This window comes from Hakea prostrata, unplaced genomic scaffold (genome assembly GCF_041222555.1).
Source record: "Hakea prostrata isolate BN-2017 unplaced genomic scaffold, UWA_Hpros_2 contig_19, whole genome shotgun sequence".
NCBI classification, from domain to species: domain Eukaryota; kingdom Viridiplantae; phylum Streptophyta; class Magnoliopsida; order Proteales; family Proteaceae; genus Hakea; species Hakea prostrata.
Genome location: NW_028291138.1, coordinates 435942 through 450310, shown reverse-complemented (window position 1 = coordinate 450310; position 14369 = coordinate 435942). Strand labels below are relative to the sequence as shown.

The following is a 14369-nucleotide window of genomic DNA, read 5'->3' as shown; positions in this document are numbered from 1 at the left end:
TACAGCAGTAGAAAGGACAGAAATGCCCTCCTAAAAGACAACACACTACTAGAAAACCAGTAGAATAAAAAAATAACAAGTATGCCCCCTATTGAGAGAGATATTCCGACACCAACCCAAAGGGCGTTGAAGATTTAATTGTCCTCCTAAGTTTTCCTAAACACTAGTTCTTAAAAAAAGATGTGACGAATCCTCTACTTACTCATAATGATGAAAGCCCCTAACAGGTGAATGTACACATGAGAGGTAAATTGATTATAATGATAACAACAGAATGCATTTGAGCAAACACGTATCTCAAATATTTGGTTTTGTTTCGATCTATAAAACATGAGATCATCATGAAATTATTGTTAGCAAATGAAACATTATAGAACAACCTAACAAAGGCTAACCCATATGTATTAATAGGTACCACCACATCAGACGCACCAACCTAGCAAGAGCCTTAGTTTAGAGGAACTTTAAGGCGAAGAGAGGGTACTGCGACGAGATGAACGGCTTTGGGAGCGGTGAATCCAGGGGCATCGCTCATGTCGAGCTCGCTAGGTTTCATGCCGTCGGGCAAATCCCAATTGAAGCAGTGAAGCAAATTAGCTACTGCCAACTCCAAGGTGTACAACCCCAATTGTAAACCTGGGCATGACCTCCGACCGGACCCAAATGGCAGAAACCCGAAGCTATTACCCTTAAAATCTGGGGCACCCTCCCTTAGGAACCGAGATGGATTGAACTTCAAAGGCTCGTCCCATGCATTCTTGTCCCTCGCGATTTGCCAAACGTTGACAAGCGCATGTGTACCCTTTGGAATGAAGTAGCCCCCCACCTCCACGTCCTTGGCCGTCGCATGGATCAACACCGGAATCGCCGGGTGGAGTCGGAGCGTTTCCTTTACTGTACATTTGAAGAAGTTGAGCTTCTCTAGATCCTCCTCTTGAAGACACCTATCCAACCCCACCACGTCCTCCAGTTCTTGTTGCACCCTTTCCAGATCCTCTGGATTCTTCATCAGCTCCGCCATGACCCATTCTATAGCCGATCCCACTGTTTCTGTTCCCCCAAACATCACGTCCTGCCATGCATGGAGAAGGAAATTATCAGCTGTCAATTCAATTCAAACTCAGAAAGTTTAGTAATAAATATCATGATCGATCCTTAGACTATCATCACCATGATAATGGCCTTAATGTTATCTCTAGTTAGGTGAAAATCGTCCGATTCGCCGCGGCCTTCGCCGTAGAAATCAAGTAGGTCGTCTACCATATCAGTGTCGACGTCGTCTGAGTCGTCAAATCGGGTCCTGTTCTTCCTCTTGGCAATGTGTGTGTCGATGATGGTATCAATGAACACATCAAGTGAATTGCGGGCTTTAACGAGTCTCGGATTGAGTCCCTGTGGGTCGATCCAGCTGAGCCAGGGGATGAAATCAGCCAAGTTAAAAGCAGCGAACAGCCTCGAGAACTCTTGCACTATTGACACGAACTTCTCCTGAGCTGAAAGAATATCCGACCCGAATGCCGCCCTATAGGTGATGTTGGTGGCGAGTTGGAAAGCATGTTTACCAACGTTGAGCGACTCACCAGCCTTGGTGGAGGCCACTGTGCGGACCATGGAAGCCACCTCGTCTCGGACGGATTTCCATGACTCTATCCTTCTGCGGCTGAAGAGCTTCGTGACACAGAGCCTCCGTGTCTGACGCCAAAAAGGACCGTAGTGAGCGAAGGCCATGTCGGCTTGGTCATAGCTGAGGTATTTCATGGCAATGTTGATTGCACGATTGGAAAAGACGGCGTCATGGACTTGAAGGACTTGGCGAGCCATTTCGGGTGTCGAAATAGTTACGATGTGAAGGAACCCCAAACGGAGATGTGTGAGACCACCGTACCGGTCGGAGAGTTTGGCTAGTCCACGGTGGGTGAGGTGCTCCATCATGTTCATGTTCCCAATGATGGGTAGCCCCTTTGGTCCTGGAGGATATGATAGTTTCCTCAGTGACCTTACTAACACACTCAGCCAACACAACAGTGCTAGAAGAAAGAGAAACAAGATTGACGCAGGTTGCACCAGAACTAAGGAATCCATGTTTGGATTCATACATGAGCTAGCGATGGCTTTCTCCTACAGAAAGAAAACAACACTGGTGTCTTAGAAATAGAAAGAAGAATATTGCATTTCAATGCATTCCAACTATAGCTATTACAGACTTTATAGCAATTACGGTTACAATACGGTTACAATTGATTTACAGCTGTACATATCTGTATCTCAACATCCCCCCTCAAATTAGGCCGAGGTACGAGACCGAGTTTGCAACATAAAGTTTGAAACTCACGGCGAGGAAGAGGTTTAGTAAAAATATCTGCCAACTGATGATTTGAAGAGACAAAACGCGTGATTAGATGTCCAAGTGCCACCTTCTACCTTACAAAATGATAATCCAACTCAATGTGTTTAGTACGCGTGTGAAAAACGGGATTAATGGTCATATGTAAAGCACTCATATTATCACAATAAAGAATGGCTGGTGATAATTGAGAAATCCCGATGTCCGTAGTAACAAACTTAGCCACGTAAGCTCAGCTGTAGTTGTAGCCATGGCGCGATATTTGGCTTCAGTACTGGAACGAGATACAGTGGGCTATTTCTTGGCACTCCAAGAGATACAATTGCTACCCAAGAAAATACAAAATCCCGTTGTTGACCGACGTGTAAGAGGATAACTGGCCCAGTTGGCGTCCGAAAAACCATATAACTGTAAAGAGCTCCTTTGATGAATACGAAGACTATGCATAACTTGACTAACAGCTTGTGTTGGACTATGCATAACTTGACAAACAGAATTAACCGCATAAGATAAGTCCGGTCTTATCATGGTGAGGTATTGAAGACCTCCTACCAGACTACGAAATAAAGTAACATCTAAAAAAGATGTTGTATGACTAGAAGAAGAACGAGCCACCATAGGTGTAGGCATGGGTTTGGCATCTTCTAATTGAGCTCGGTGTAATAAATCCCTTGCATATTTTTCTTGTGACAAGAAAAGCCCATCATGAGTATTAGATACTTGGATCCCAAGAAAGTAATGCAAACTACCCAAGTCTTTAATTGCAAAAGGACGTCCAAGACGAGTAATAAAATCCAAAAGAAAGACCGGGTCATTCCCTGTTAACTCTGTCGATGTTAACACTATGTCATCGACATAGAGTAAGAGTAACAAAAGTTTCCCATTTGCACGATAGATGAACAATGACGTCTCAAAAGGACAACAAACAAAACCAAAATCCAGCAAGAAGGTGCTAAATCTATCAAACCAAGCCCATGGTGCTTGACGAAGCCCGTATAAAGATTTGTGAAGTTGACAAACAGCATTGGGCTTTGTTGTATCAACAAACCCGGGTGGTTGGGTCATATAAACTGGTGTTGACAAAAAAACCATGTAAAAAGCATTTTTTACATCAAATTGACAAATTGTCCATTTCAGCACTGTCGCAATACTCAACACAAGACGAATTGAACTAGGTTTTACAACTGGGCTGAATGTCTCAAAGAAATCGATCCCTTCTTGTTGCGAAAAACATCTTGCCACCAGGCGGACTTTTAGCCTTTCGAGTGAGCCATCAGCATTCAATTTTGATTTAAAAACCCATTTACAGCTAAAAATATTCATATCAGAAGTTCTTGGAACCTAAGTCCAAGTAGCATTTTGCGCTAATGCATCCATCTCCCTTTCATTGCAGTCGACCATCCGGGATCAGCCAAAGCTTCTTTCACATTTCGTGGCTCACAAGGAATGGTGGAAACCGTTAAAGCATACTTTGGGTTTGGTTTTAGAACACCAACCTTTGCTCTTGTAACCATGGAATGAGAAGCACCAACGGTACAACTACAAATCCATTAGACTCATTTAGCAGCATGGGCTGAGAACCGTTGGACTCATTTAGCAATATGGGCTGAGAACCATTTGATTCATTTAGCAACATGGGCTGAGAAGAAACAACAGAAAGCCCATCTGAATTTAAAACAAAAGGCCCACCATGTTCACCAGAAACGAATGAAGTTGTAGGAGAAGACACTTCAACTAACCCAGTTTTAGAAAGCCTATCATGTTCACGATGTTCACTTAACCCAGTATTTGAAAGCCTACCATGTTCACCATGGTCACTTAACCCAATATTTGACACATCACCTGCAACTGGTGCCAAAGACATCTCAACTGAATCACTGCTATCAAACCAGGCTTTTGAAGGTTCCAAAACAGAAAGTTTACGATTATCAAAATAGTCAGAAGCACCTACAGCCTCTTTATATGAAACCCAACCATCAAAATTACTAACAGTCCATTTGTTACTCACAAAACCAGAATCATCCTTATCTTTGAATGGGAAAAATTCTTCATCAAACACTACATTGCGTGAAATAAACACACGCCCAGAACCTCGATGATAACACCGGTAACCTTTGTGATGATCATTGTATCCCATAAAAACACACTACAGTGACCGTGGAGCAAATTTGTTGGTAGCATAAGGCCTCAAACAAGGAAAACATGCAGTTCCAAACACCCGAAAAAACAGAGTAAACTGGTTCTTGATTAAACAACAACTTCAATGGTGTACTCATATCCAATACTTGAGATGGCAAACGATTAATCAAGTAAACCGCAGTTAAAAAAGCTTCTACCCAGAAGGATGCAAGTATGGAAGCATTAAAAATCATAGCAAGACCTAATTCCACCAAATGCCTATGCTTACGCTCAACAATACTATTTTTTGCAGGAGTGCCACGACATGAAACATGATGTATAATGCCAGAATCAGCCAAATGTTGCCTAAACAGACCCAAAGAAAATTCACCTCCGCCATCCGATTGAAACACTTTAATCTTAGAACTGAATTGTCGTTCAACCATAGCTTTAAACCGAAGAAAGCAATTGTAAAACTCAGATTTATGACGGAGAGGATTTAACCAAGTATAACGAGAGTAATCATCTACAAACAATGCATAATATCTGAATTTTTGAACACTAGGAACAGGCGATTTGCCCCACAAATCACAATGAATCCTCTCAAGGGGTGCCAAAGCTCGGGTAAAAGAACTAATAAAAGGAAGTTGAGCAGCCTTGCTCATCTGACAACTATTACAAGTATTCTTTGATTTACAAGTAACTTTGATCAAATCTTGATTCTTCAAAAAATTGATAATACGAGGCTAGGGATGACCTAACCGTTGATGCCAGACATCCTCTGTTGCAGTACAAAAACGAGAGGAGAAAAAAGCTTTAGAAGCAGAACCAAGAAAACCATGATCATCAGTGTTAAACACATAGAGTCCTCCACTTTTATTCCCCGATGCCAACACCTTCTGAGTGTGAAGGTCCTTAACAAAAAATCCAAAGTCAATGAATTCAACCGAACAACCCAAATCAGAAGTGAGCTTAGAAAACCCCACCTCCAAGCAGAAACTAATTCAAGTTTTGAATGGAAGCAGGTTGGTATGGAGGTGCTTAGCCATAACTCATTTGTCAATTGGCTCTTATGGCTGGCCAAGTATAATATAAGGCTTTGATCTAAAAAAACATAAGTAAACGAGCATATAGCATGATGCATGATTTTGGTCAAATTTCAAACAGTGTCTTTATATCGAAGATTGGATCAAACCACACAAAATTTGCGATGGTCCAAATACTTGCTAATATTAAATGAATTTGATTTTAATAAGAAATCATCATTAATAGATAATACTCTTTAGCCAGTTATTGGTATCGATATTGATATTTAAGACCATTCTTTCTTAATTATATCATACACATTAGGGGTACATGTTGATTCTAATATATGGTATACATATGTCTTCTCCACCTTGAGTTCATATAGGGTTTGAGCACAAGGTTGTTAGGCCAGTCAAGGTTAATGTCAGCTAATTCAGCCAGGCTTAATCATATTACCTTATAGGTTTTTGAATAAAATTATGCATTGTTTTACTGTTTATGGTTAGAATTAGGGTTAGGGTTAGGACTAGACCAACTCCAGATTATGTACATATCCCTTATAGGAATAGGTTTCGATTAGACTATTTATCACCAAAGTCAAGATTAACAACGAAAAAAGCACAAAAAAGGAGCAAATATCCATGGAGAGAGATGGATAGATGGATAAGATAAAATAGATGGATAAGATAACCTGTTTGGTTACATGAGTCTAGAGATTTTAAATCTATGGAGTCATAATTTATTAAATTAACTGTTTGGTTAACCGAATATGTGGAATGAAATCTGGATTCACCAGTGATTTTTGTGAATACGCAAATGTTCAACATTTTATGGAAGGGATGAAATCTCTGGATTTCACCCCATATCCATAAATCTACAGATTCACGTTTTTAGTGTAAAAAGATGAATCTCTAGATTTCATGAATCTAGAGATTTTCACAACCAATCAGGTATAAATCCCACATTTATGGATCCAGAGATTTCAGGATTCATGTAACCAAATAGGCCCTAAATACATGCATGCAAACACCTTCCAATATTGCTTCAAGTTCTGCCTCCAAATGTAGAGTTTCTGTACCGGACATACGAAGCCCTCCATGAATTAAGGTTCCTTTTGAGTTTCGCTAGAGCCCTTCCATCCACCTGGTTGATTGAACTCCTCGAATCATGTGGCAGCATCTACATTACATTCGTAACAACCTTCTTCAGGAGGTTTCCATCCACTTGTGCTTCTGAAAGCAGCCGGCATCTTGATTGTTTCTCTGCAAATTCTCCAAGCCACCACCACCACCTCCACTTGACTCCAGTATTTATCGTTAATAGCCTCTAATCCATTCCCTGGCCTACCTGAACCCAACATCTTCCCAGAAGTAGATTAAATTCCCATTACCAACTGAATACATGAATTGAATAAGACGTTCGGTGCACATTGCACATTTCCTTCTAGATAGGGGGAGTTGCTGGGTATAGAACAGAAGTGTTCCGCCCTTCTTGTGCTTCCTTCCATACTTGACCTTCAGGATTTCTTTCCACTGGTTATCTTATCTTGGTTCAGAAAACCCCAAACTAGATTCATTAAAAAGGCTTTTTCATTCACCTTCACAAGATTCCTAAACCCCAATCCAAGGAGGCCGTGGTGATGCATCTCATAACTAACTCTACTATATTCACTGGAATTCCTGCCATTTAAGGTGTTTCATCAACCCTTTGTTTTTTGTTTATTTGATTTTTACTCATCGAGTCCAAGAGCTGCAGTGATGATGTTATTTTGAATCTATCTTCCTGGCACAAAACTAACTTGGTTTGGGAAAATTAGGGAAGGCATAAACTCTTTCAATCTGGAAGCTATCACTTTCGTGATAATCTTGAAATTAACATTGTAGAGGGAGATAGACCTGAATTGAGTAATTTTTTCAGGCTTATCTACTTTAGGGATGAATGGAAGAAGAGTTTCATTTATTTTTGCTTCTACTTTACCCTCAAAAGGTTCTTTTACCATTTTCGACATTGTTAGTCCTACAGTTCCCAAGACTTCTGGTAGAAAGCAGTTTGGAATCCATCAGGCCAGGGGCTTTCCATGGGCTAAACTGTTTGATCACTCTATATACCTCAACATCATCTACTCTTCTCTTAGGAGAATTAAGCCAATCACTATTTAGAACTGGAAAATTAAAGGAGCCTGGGTACCTAAACATCCTGCACCTCTTTCGCAAAAGGTCTTTGAAGAAGCTCACCACGTGCTTCTTAAGATCTTTGGGATTCTAAATCCATTCTCCTTCTTCAGTCTTAAGCTCCTCAATTTGATTTCTTCTTCTGCAGTCAATGGTGGACATATGAAAATACTTACTGTTTCTATCACCTTGGAGCATCCACATTTTCCTTGCCTTTTGAGCCCACATAATTTCTTCTCTCTCTCAAGTACTTCTTCTAGTTCTTCTCTAAGCTGTTTCTCTAGTCTGATAAGAAAGGGATTGTTAGGAACCATCGGCAAGCCTACGTTGGATACCTCTTACTTGGCATGGAGTCTTCTTTTTATTGCATTTAGGCTGTCAAAAACATTATTTTTCCATTGCTCAAGGAGTCCCTATAGAGAAGAAAGAGCTTATGTAATAGTTCTATTATGCTCCCGTCCTTCCTTGATAACCTTCAAATAGTCATTGTGAGTGACTCACTTAGCTTTGAATATGAAACGTTTAGAAAACTTCTCTGGTAATTGACACAGATCAATGATTAGGGGGTGATGATCTGACTTCACTCTGGACAGACGGACCATAGCTTCAGGGAATAGAGTACGCGAATCTGCATTACAGAGATCTCTATCAAGGCGTCTGTAAAGTTCTTCTATAAGCATCCCATATAGGACCTCTCCAGGTATACTTTGGCCTTGCTGCTTCCATGTCAATGAGATTACACTGATTTATATACTTTCTGAAATTTTTGCACCTTCTAATCGTTAGGGGGGCACCACCCTTGGCTTCTGAATATCGTTTAGGTTCCCCATCACGATCCACGGATGCTTGTATACTTCGGTCACCACTGTGAGCTCTTCCCAACAATTCCTTCTAAGCTCATCAACAGGGCTGGCATAAACTGTAGCTAACATCCAAACATTATTATTCTTATCTACTTTTTCAAACAAGGGAAATTGCGAGTGCTCACGAACTAGTGTTGCTTTAAGTCCCACATTCAAAAACACACCATATGCCTCCAGAGAAGCTAACAACATCACTTCTAAAACTCTCAACTCCTTTAATCTTCTAAATCACTTCCACTTCTCTTTCTCCACTAATTCGTGACTCCAAAAATCAGGATGCAGTTAGGATTATATGTGCTTTTATAATGCTTGAGAGAAGAGGTAAAGTCTTTGCTACTTGCACCTTTGTGATTCCATCTCGATTCATAAACTAGAAAAGAAAATACGCGATAAAGAGTCTGAATTAAATTTTATAATACGAAAAATTGCTATAATACATTATTCCAAACCCATTGATATTATTCCAAATAACCAGCTTTATAGGATAAATAACCAAGCCCTCATATATGATCCAAGGTATGAAATATACCAACTTAAATTCTTATTATATTATAGATAAAATGAATTAGCTAACTAGTCTTCTTAATTAATGCAAGAGGAAGAATTCTTAAGAACCTTTGTTGAGACATGGCCATCCCTCTCTCAAAACCATAAGGAAGAGTCTCCACCTGTATTCTCACCCCTTATAAAAAACCAATCACAATTTTCGGGTACAACTAACATATATACTCCAAAGAGGATTTTACCCTCCAGCATCACAGGCAATTCAAATGCCTCATCATTATATTGTCTCATTATTGGGACTCATATTCAAAATACAAGATTGTTTGCAGGTTCACCAAGATTGCAATCCCCCTCCTAAGACTATCAAAGTTGGTCCTCATATTTTCTTCAAAAATACCAACATGAAATTCACTAATCACAATGACTAAGGATCAATGATGAGGAAAATATTGCACTTGACAACTTATAGCAATCTATCAATACAAGTGTTGGAAACAAAAAGCTCCAACCAGCAATTGCTAACGCTCTCAATGCAGTGGCTCTCCTTTTTGATCAAGCTTGTACAAAGAAAAGAAAGTCAAAATTTTATGTAGTTTTTGAAGGCAATACAGAAGGCATTTTCCTTGACTGGAAAGATGTAATACAAACCATTCAGGATTATCCAATTCCACGATATAAAGGATATGACACTCTTGAACCATGCAAGCCAAGCTCATTCTCAAACTAAATTATTATATTGATCCAAAGCTGAGGGTTGCTCCACTTGCACATCCATCATTCACATCAATGACACAAAGAAAGCTTTTTTGTGATCATTATGAAGGATTAAAAAAGAAAAATGCTGAACGTACTGAGGAATTTATTTCCAGGGCCACTAGAATCACAAATCTCAATAAATAAAAATTGCTGAGAAAAGAAAGGGCTCTTCAACAAGCTCGAGACCATATGATCAAAGTGCACTAAGAGAAATTAGAGCTTCACCAACAAATTAAGGAACATGAGGAAGCTCTCAACAAATTAAAGCATCAACTTCAAAATACTTCTAGAAGTTGTAGAACAAACACACTTTCTGAACCACCACAGTTCCTTAAGAATTTCAAAGAAGAAATTATAAGTGAAAACTGCACCATTCTATATACACAAAGAAGCTATAGTGGGCCCATAAACCCATAGGTCTCATCACAACCATACATCAAACCTTTTCTAGAAGATACGAAATTTGAAGTCATAAGAAAAAAGAAAGGAAAAGACAAGGAGAAAAGTTTCATTGATATGTAAATTCCAATCAAAGGGTGATTTCCTTACCATCCGTCTCATACTTAAATGACGTAAAACTTAGGGATGATTTTTATGGACCTTAACAATACCACAAGAATTTTAGCTCAACCCATAAATGACTACATGATATATAGGATGACCATGTAAAACTACATATTTGTCATGAAACTTTAATCTGGGCTACAACAGGATCCAGGCTAGTACCAAGCACGTAAAATATTGGGTAAAAAAGACAGGCTAGTATAAAACCTGACACCTTAACTTAAGTATGCTAAGGGTAATAAGCATACCTAGCAAAAATTATGTTAGTAAAATATGAGTTAATTTTCTGACCCAAATCAATATGGAAAACAGTAGTGTCATACTACATGGAATGCCATGAGGAGGTTCTAGAAAATATTCAAAATCTACGGTCATTAGCAAATCATATGCTCTTCATAATTGCATGTGTAGAAGATGACATAGGAAAGATTTTTTGCAATTATTTGATGTGACATCTTAAGACATAACTTTGTAAATATTATTAAAGGACTAAGGGCAATATTGTCCCCCAAAATATAGAGGTGTCCTCTTATGCCCTTTGTTTCCTATTCATATGTCCTAATATGACAAGTGTATCTTTAGACAATAAACCATGTTTTAGAAATTTTAGGGTCCATTGCTTATAAATAGGAGGCCATTGATCTTGGAAAGACTCTCTAGTTCTTGTTTTAAGTAATTGTGAATATTGCTTGCTCTTTGTAGAAATGTGAGTGCTCTCTTGTAAACTTGGTCTAATAAATAGAATCTCTTTCATGGTAAGAACTTCCTTTCTAACTCTTTAGTGCTCTTTAATCTTTTTGTTACTCTTACTCTATGTCGATGACATAGTGTTAACATCGACAGAGTTAACAGGGAATGACCCGGTCTTTCTTCTGGATTTTATTACTCGTCTTGGACGTCCTTTTGCAATTAAAGACTTGGGTAGTTTGCATTACTTTCTTGGGATCCAAGTATCTAATACTCATGATGGGCTTTTCTTGTCACAAGAAAAATATGCAAGGGATTTATTACACCGAGGTCAATTAGAAGATGCCAAACCCATGCCTACACCTATGGTGGCTCGTTCTTCTTCTAGTCATACAACATCTTTTTTAGATGTTACTTTATTTCGTAGTCTGGTAGGAGGTCTTCAATACCTCACCATGATAAGACCGGACTTATCTTATGCGGTTAATTCTGTTTGTCAAGTTATGCATAGTCCAACACAAGTTGTTAGTCAAGTTATGCATAGTCTTCGTATTCATCAAAGGAGCTCTTTACATTTATATGGTTTTTCGGACGCCGACTGGGCCAGTTATCCTCTTACACGTCGGTCAACAACGGGATTTTGTATTTTCTTGGGTAGCAATTGTATCTCTTGGAGTGCCAAGAAACAGCCCACTGTATCTCGTTCCAGTACTGAAGCCGAATATCGCGCCAGGGCTACAACTACAGCTGAGCTTACGTGGCTAAGTTTGTTACTACGGACATCGGGATTTCTCAATTATCACCAGCCATTCTTTATTGTGATAATATGAGTGCTTTACATATGACCATTAATCCCGTTTTTCACACGCGTACTAAACACATTGAGTTGGATTATCATTTTGTAAGGTAGAAGGTGGCACTTGGACATCTAATCACGCGTTTTGTCTCTTCAAATCATCAGTTGGCAGATATTTTTACTAAACCTCTTCCTCGCCGTGAGTTTCAAACTTTATGTTGCAAACTCGGTCTCGTACCTCGGCCTAATTTGAGGGGGGGATGTTGAGATACAGATATTGTACAGCTGTAAATCAATTGTAACCGTATTGTAACCGTAATTGCTATAAAGTCTGTAATAGCTATAGTTGGAATGCATAGAAATGCAATATTCTTCTTTCTATTTCTAAGACACCAGTGTTGTTTTCTTTCTGCAGGAGAAAGCCATCGCTAGCTCATCTATGAATCCAAACATGGATTCCTTAGTTCTGGTGCAACCTGCGTCAATCTTGTTTCTCTTTCTTCTAGCACTGTTGTGTTGGCTGAGTGTGTTAGTAAGGTCACTGAGGAAACTATCATATCCTCCAGGACCAAAGGGGCTACCCATCATTGGGAACATGAACATGATGGAGCACCTCACCCACCGTGGACTAGCCAAACTCTCCGACCGGTACGGTGGTCTCACACATCTCCGTTTGGGGTTCCTTCACATCGTAACTATTTCGACACCCGAAATGGCTCGCCAAGTCCTTCAAGTCCATGACGCCGTCTTTTCCAATCGTGCAATCAACATTGCCATGAAATACCTCAGCTATGACCAAGCCGACATGGCCTTCGCTCACTACGGTCCTTTTTGGCGTCAGACACGGAGGCTCTGTGTCACGAAGCTCTTCAGCCGCAGAAGGATAGAGTCATGGAAATCCGTCCGAGACGAGGTGGCTTCCATGGTCCGCACAGTGGCCTCCACCAAGGCTGGTGAGTCGCTCAACGTTGGTAAACATGCTTTCCAACTCGCCACCAACATCACCTATAGGGCGGCATTCGGGTCGGATATTCTTTCAGCTCAGGAGAAGTTCGTGTCAATAGTGCAAGAGTTCTCGAGGCTGTTCGCTGCTTTTAACTTGGCTGATTTCATCCCCTGGCTCAGCTGGATCGACCCACAGGGACTCAATCCGAGACTCGTTAAAGCCCGCAATTCACTTGATGTGTTCATTGATACCATCATCGACACACACATTGCCAAGAGGAAGAACAGGACCCGATTTGACGACTCAGACGACGTCGACACTGATATGGTAGACGACCTACTTGATTTCTACGGCGAAGGCCGCGGCGAATCGGACGATTTTCACCTAACTAGAGATAACATTAAGGCCATTATCATGGTGATGATAGTCTAAGGATCGATCATGATATTTATTACTAAACTTTCTGAGTTTGAATTGAATTGACAGCTGATAATTTCCTTCTCCATGCATGGCAGGACGTGATGTTTGGGGGAACAGAAACAGTGGGATCGGCTATAGAATGGGTCATGGCGGAGCTGATGAAGAATCCAGAGGATCTGGAAAGGGTGCAACAAGAACTGGAGGACGTGGTGGGGTTGGATAGGTGTCTTCAAGAGGAGGATCTAGAGAAGCTCAACTTCTTCAAATGTACAGTAAAGGAAACGCTCCGACTCCACCCGGCGATTCCGGTGTTGATCCATGCGACGGCCAAGGACGTGGAGGTGGGGGGCTACTTCATTCCAAAGGGTACACATGCGCTTGTCAACGTTTGGCAAATCGCGAGGGACAAGAATGCATGGGACGAGCCTTTGAAGTTCAATCCATCTCGGTTCCTAAGGGAGGGTGCCCCAGATTTTAAGGGTAATAGCTTCGGGTTTCTGCCATTTGGGTCCGGTCGGAGGTCATGCCCAGGTTTACAATTGGGGTTGTACACCTTGGAGTTGGCAGTAGCTAATTTGCTTCACTGCTTCAATTGGGATTTGCCCGACGGCATGAAACCTAGCGAGCTCGACATGAGCGATGCCCCTGGATTCACCGCTCCCAAAGCCGTTCATCTCGTCGCAGTACCCTCTCTTCGCCTTAAAGTTCCTCTAAACTAAGGCTCTTGCTAGGTTGGTGCGTCTGATGTGGTGGTACCTATTAATACATATGGGTTAGCCTTTGTTAGGTTGTTCTATAATGTTTCATTTGCTAACCATAATTTCATGATGATCTCACGTTTTATAGATCGAAAAAAAACCAAATTGAGATACGTGTTTGCTCAAATGCATTCTGTTGTTATCATTATAATCAATTTACCTCTCATGTGTACATTCACCTGTTAGGGGCTTTCATCATTATGAGTAAGTAGAGGATTCGTCACATCTTTTATTAAGAACTAGTGTTTAGGAAAACTTAGGAGGACAATTAAATCTTCAACGCCCTTTGGGTTGGTGTCGGAATATCTCTCTCAATAGGGGGCATACTTGTTATTTTTTCATTCTACTGGTTTTCTAGTAGTGTGTTGTCTTTTAGGAGGGCATTTCTGTCCTTTCTACTGCTGTATATATAAACC

At 40.4% G+C, this 14369-nt stretch overlaps 2 protein-coding genes across 2 annotated transcripts; one reads left to right on the top strand and one right to left on the bottom strand.

Annotated features, from left to right (window-relative positions):
* Positions 1–210: 210 nt before the first annotated feature.
* LOC148999272 (cytochrome P450 84A1-like) lies at positions 211–2127 on the bottom strand. The gene is made up of 2 exons (XM_089141324.1): positions 1171–2127; positions 211–1072 (listed from the first exon to the last, which is right to left on the bottom strand). The coding sequence occupies exons 1-2, from the start codon at positions 2092–2094 to the stop codon at positions 449–451; spliced, it is 1548 nt and encodes a 515-aa protein (XP_088997450.1). The 5' UTR covers positions 2095–2127; the 3' UTR covers positions 211–448.
* A 10108-nt stretch (positions 2128–12235) lies between these two features.
* On the top strand, positions 12236–14001 carry LOC148999271 (cytochrome P450 84A1-like). The gene is made up of 2 exons (XM_089141325.1): positions 12236–13192; positions 13291–14001. Exons 1-2 carry the CDS (start codon positions 12269–12271, stop codon positions 13912–13914), a joined length of 1548 nt encoding a protein of 515 aa, XP_088997451.1. The 5' UTR covers positions 12236–12268; the 3' UTR covers positions 13915–14001.
* The last annotated feature ends 368 nt before the right edge of the window (positions 14002–14369 follow it).

What these genes read in the sequence shown, in the direction of transcription:
- LOC148999272 (XM_089141324.1), bottom strand. Translation starts at nt 2,094, where the DNA reads ATGAATCCAAACATGGATTCCTTAGTTCTGGTGCAACCTGCGTCAATC. An exon ending in ACATTAAGGCCATTATCATG is followed by an intron (nt 1,073 to 1,170) that starts GTGATGATAGTC and finishes CATGCATGGCAG; the next exon opens with GACGTGATGTTTGGGGGAAC.
- LOC148999271 (XM_089141325.1), top strand. Translation starts at nt 12,269, where the DNA reads ATGAATCCAAACATGGATTCCTTAGTTCTGGTGCAACCTGCGTCAATC. An exon ending in ACATTAAGGCCATTATCATG is followed by an intron (nt 13,193 to 13,290) that starts GTGATGATAGTC and finishes CATGCATGGCAG; the next exon opens with GACGTGATGTTTGGGGGAAC.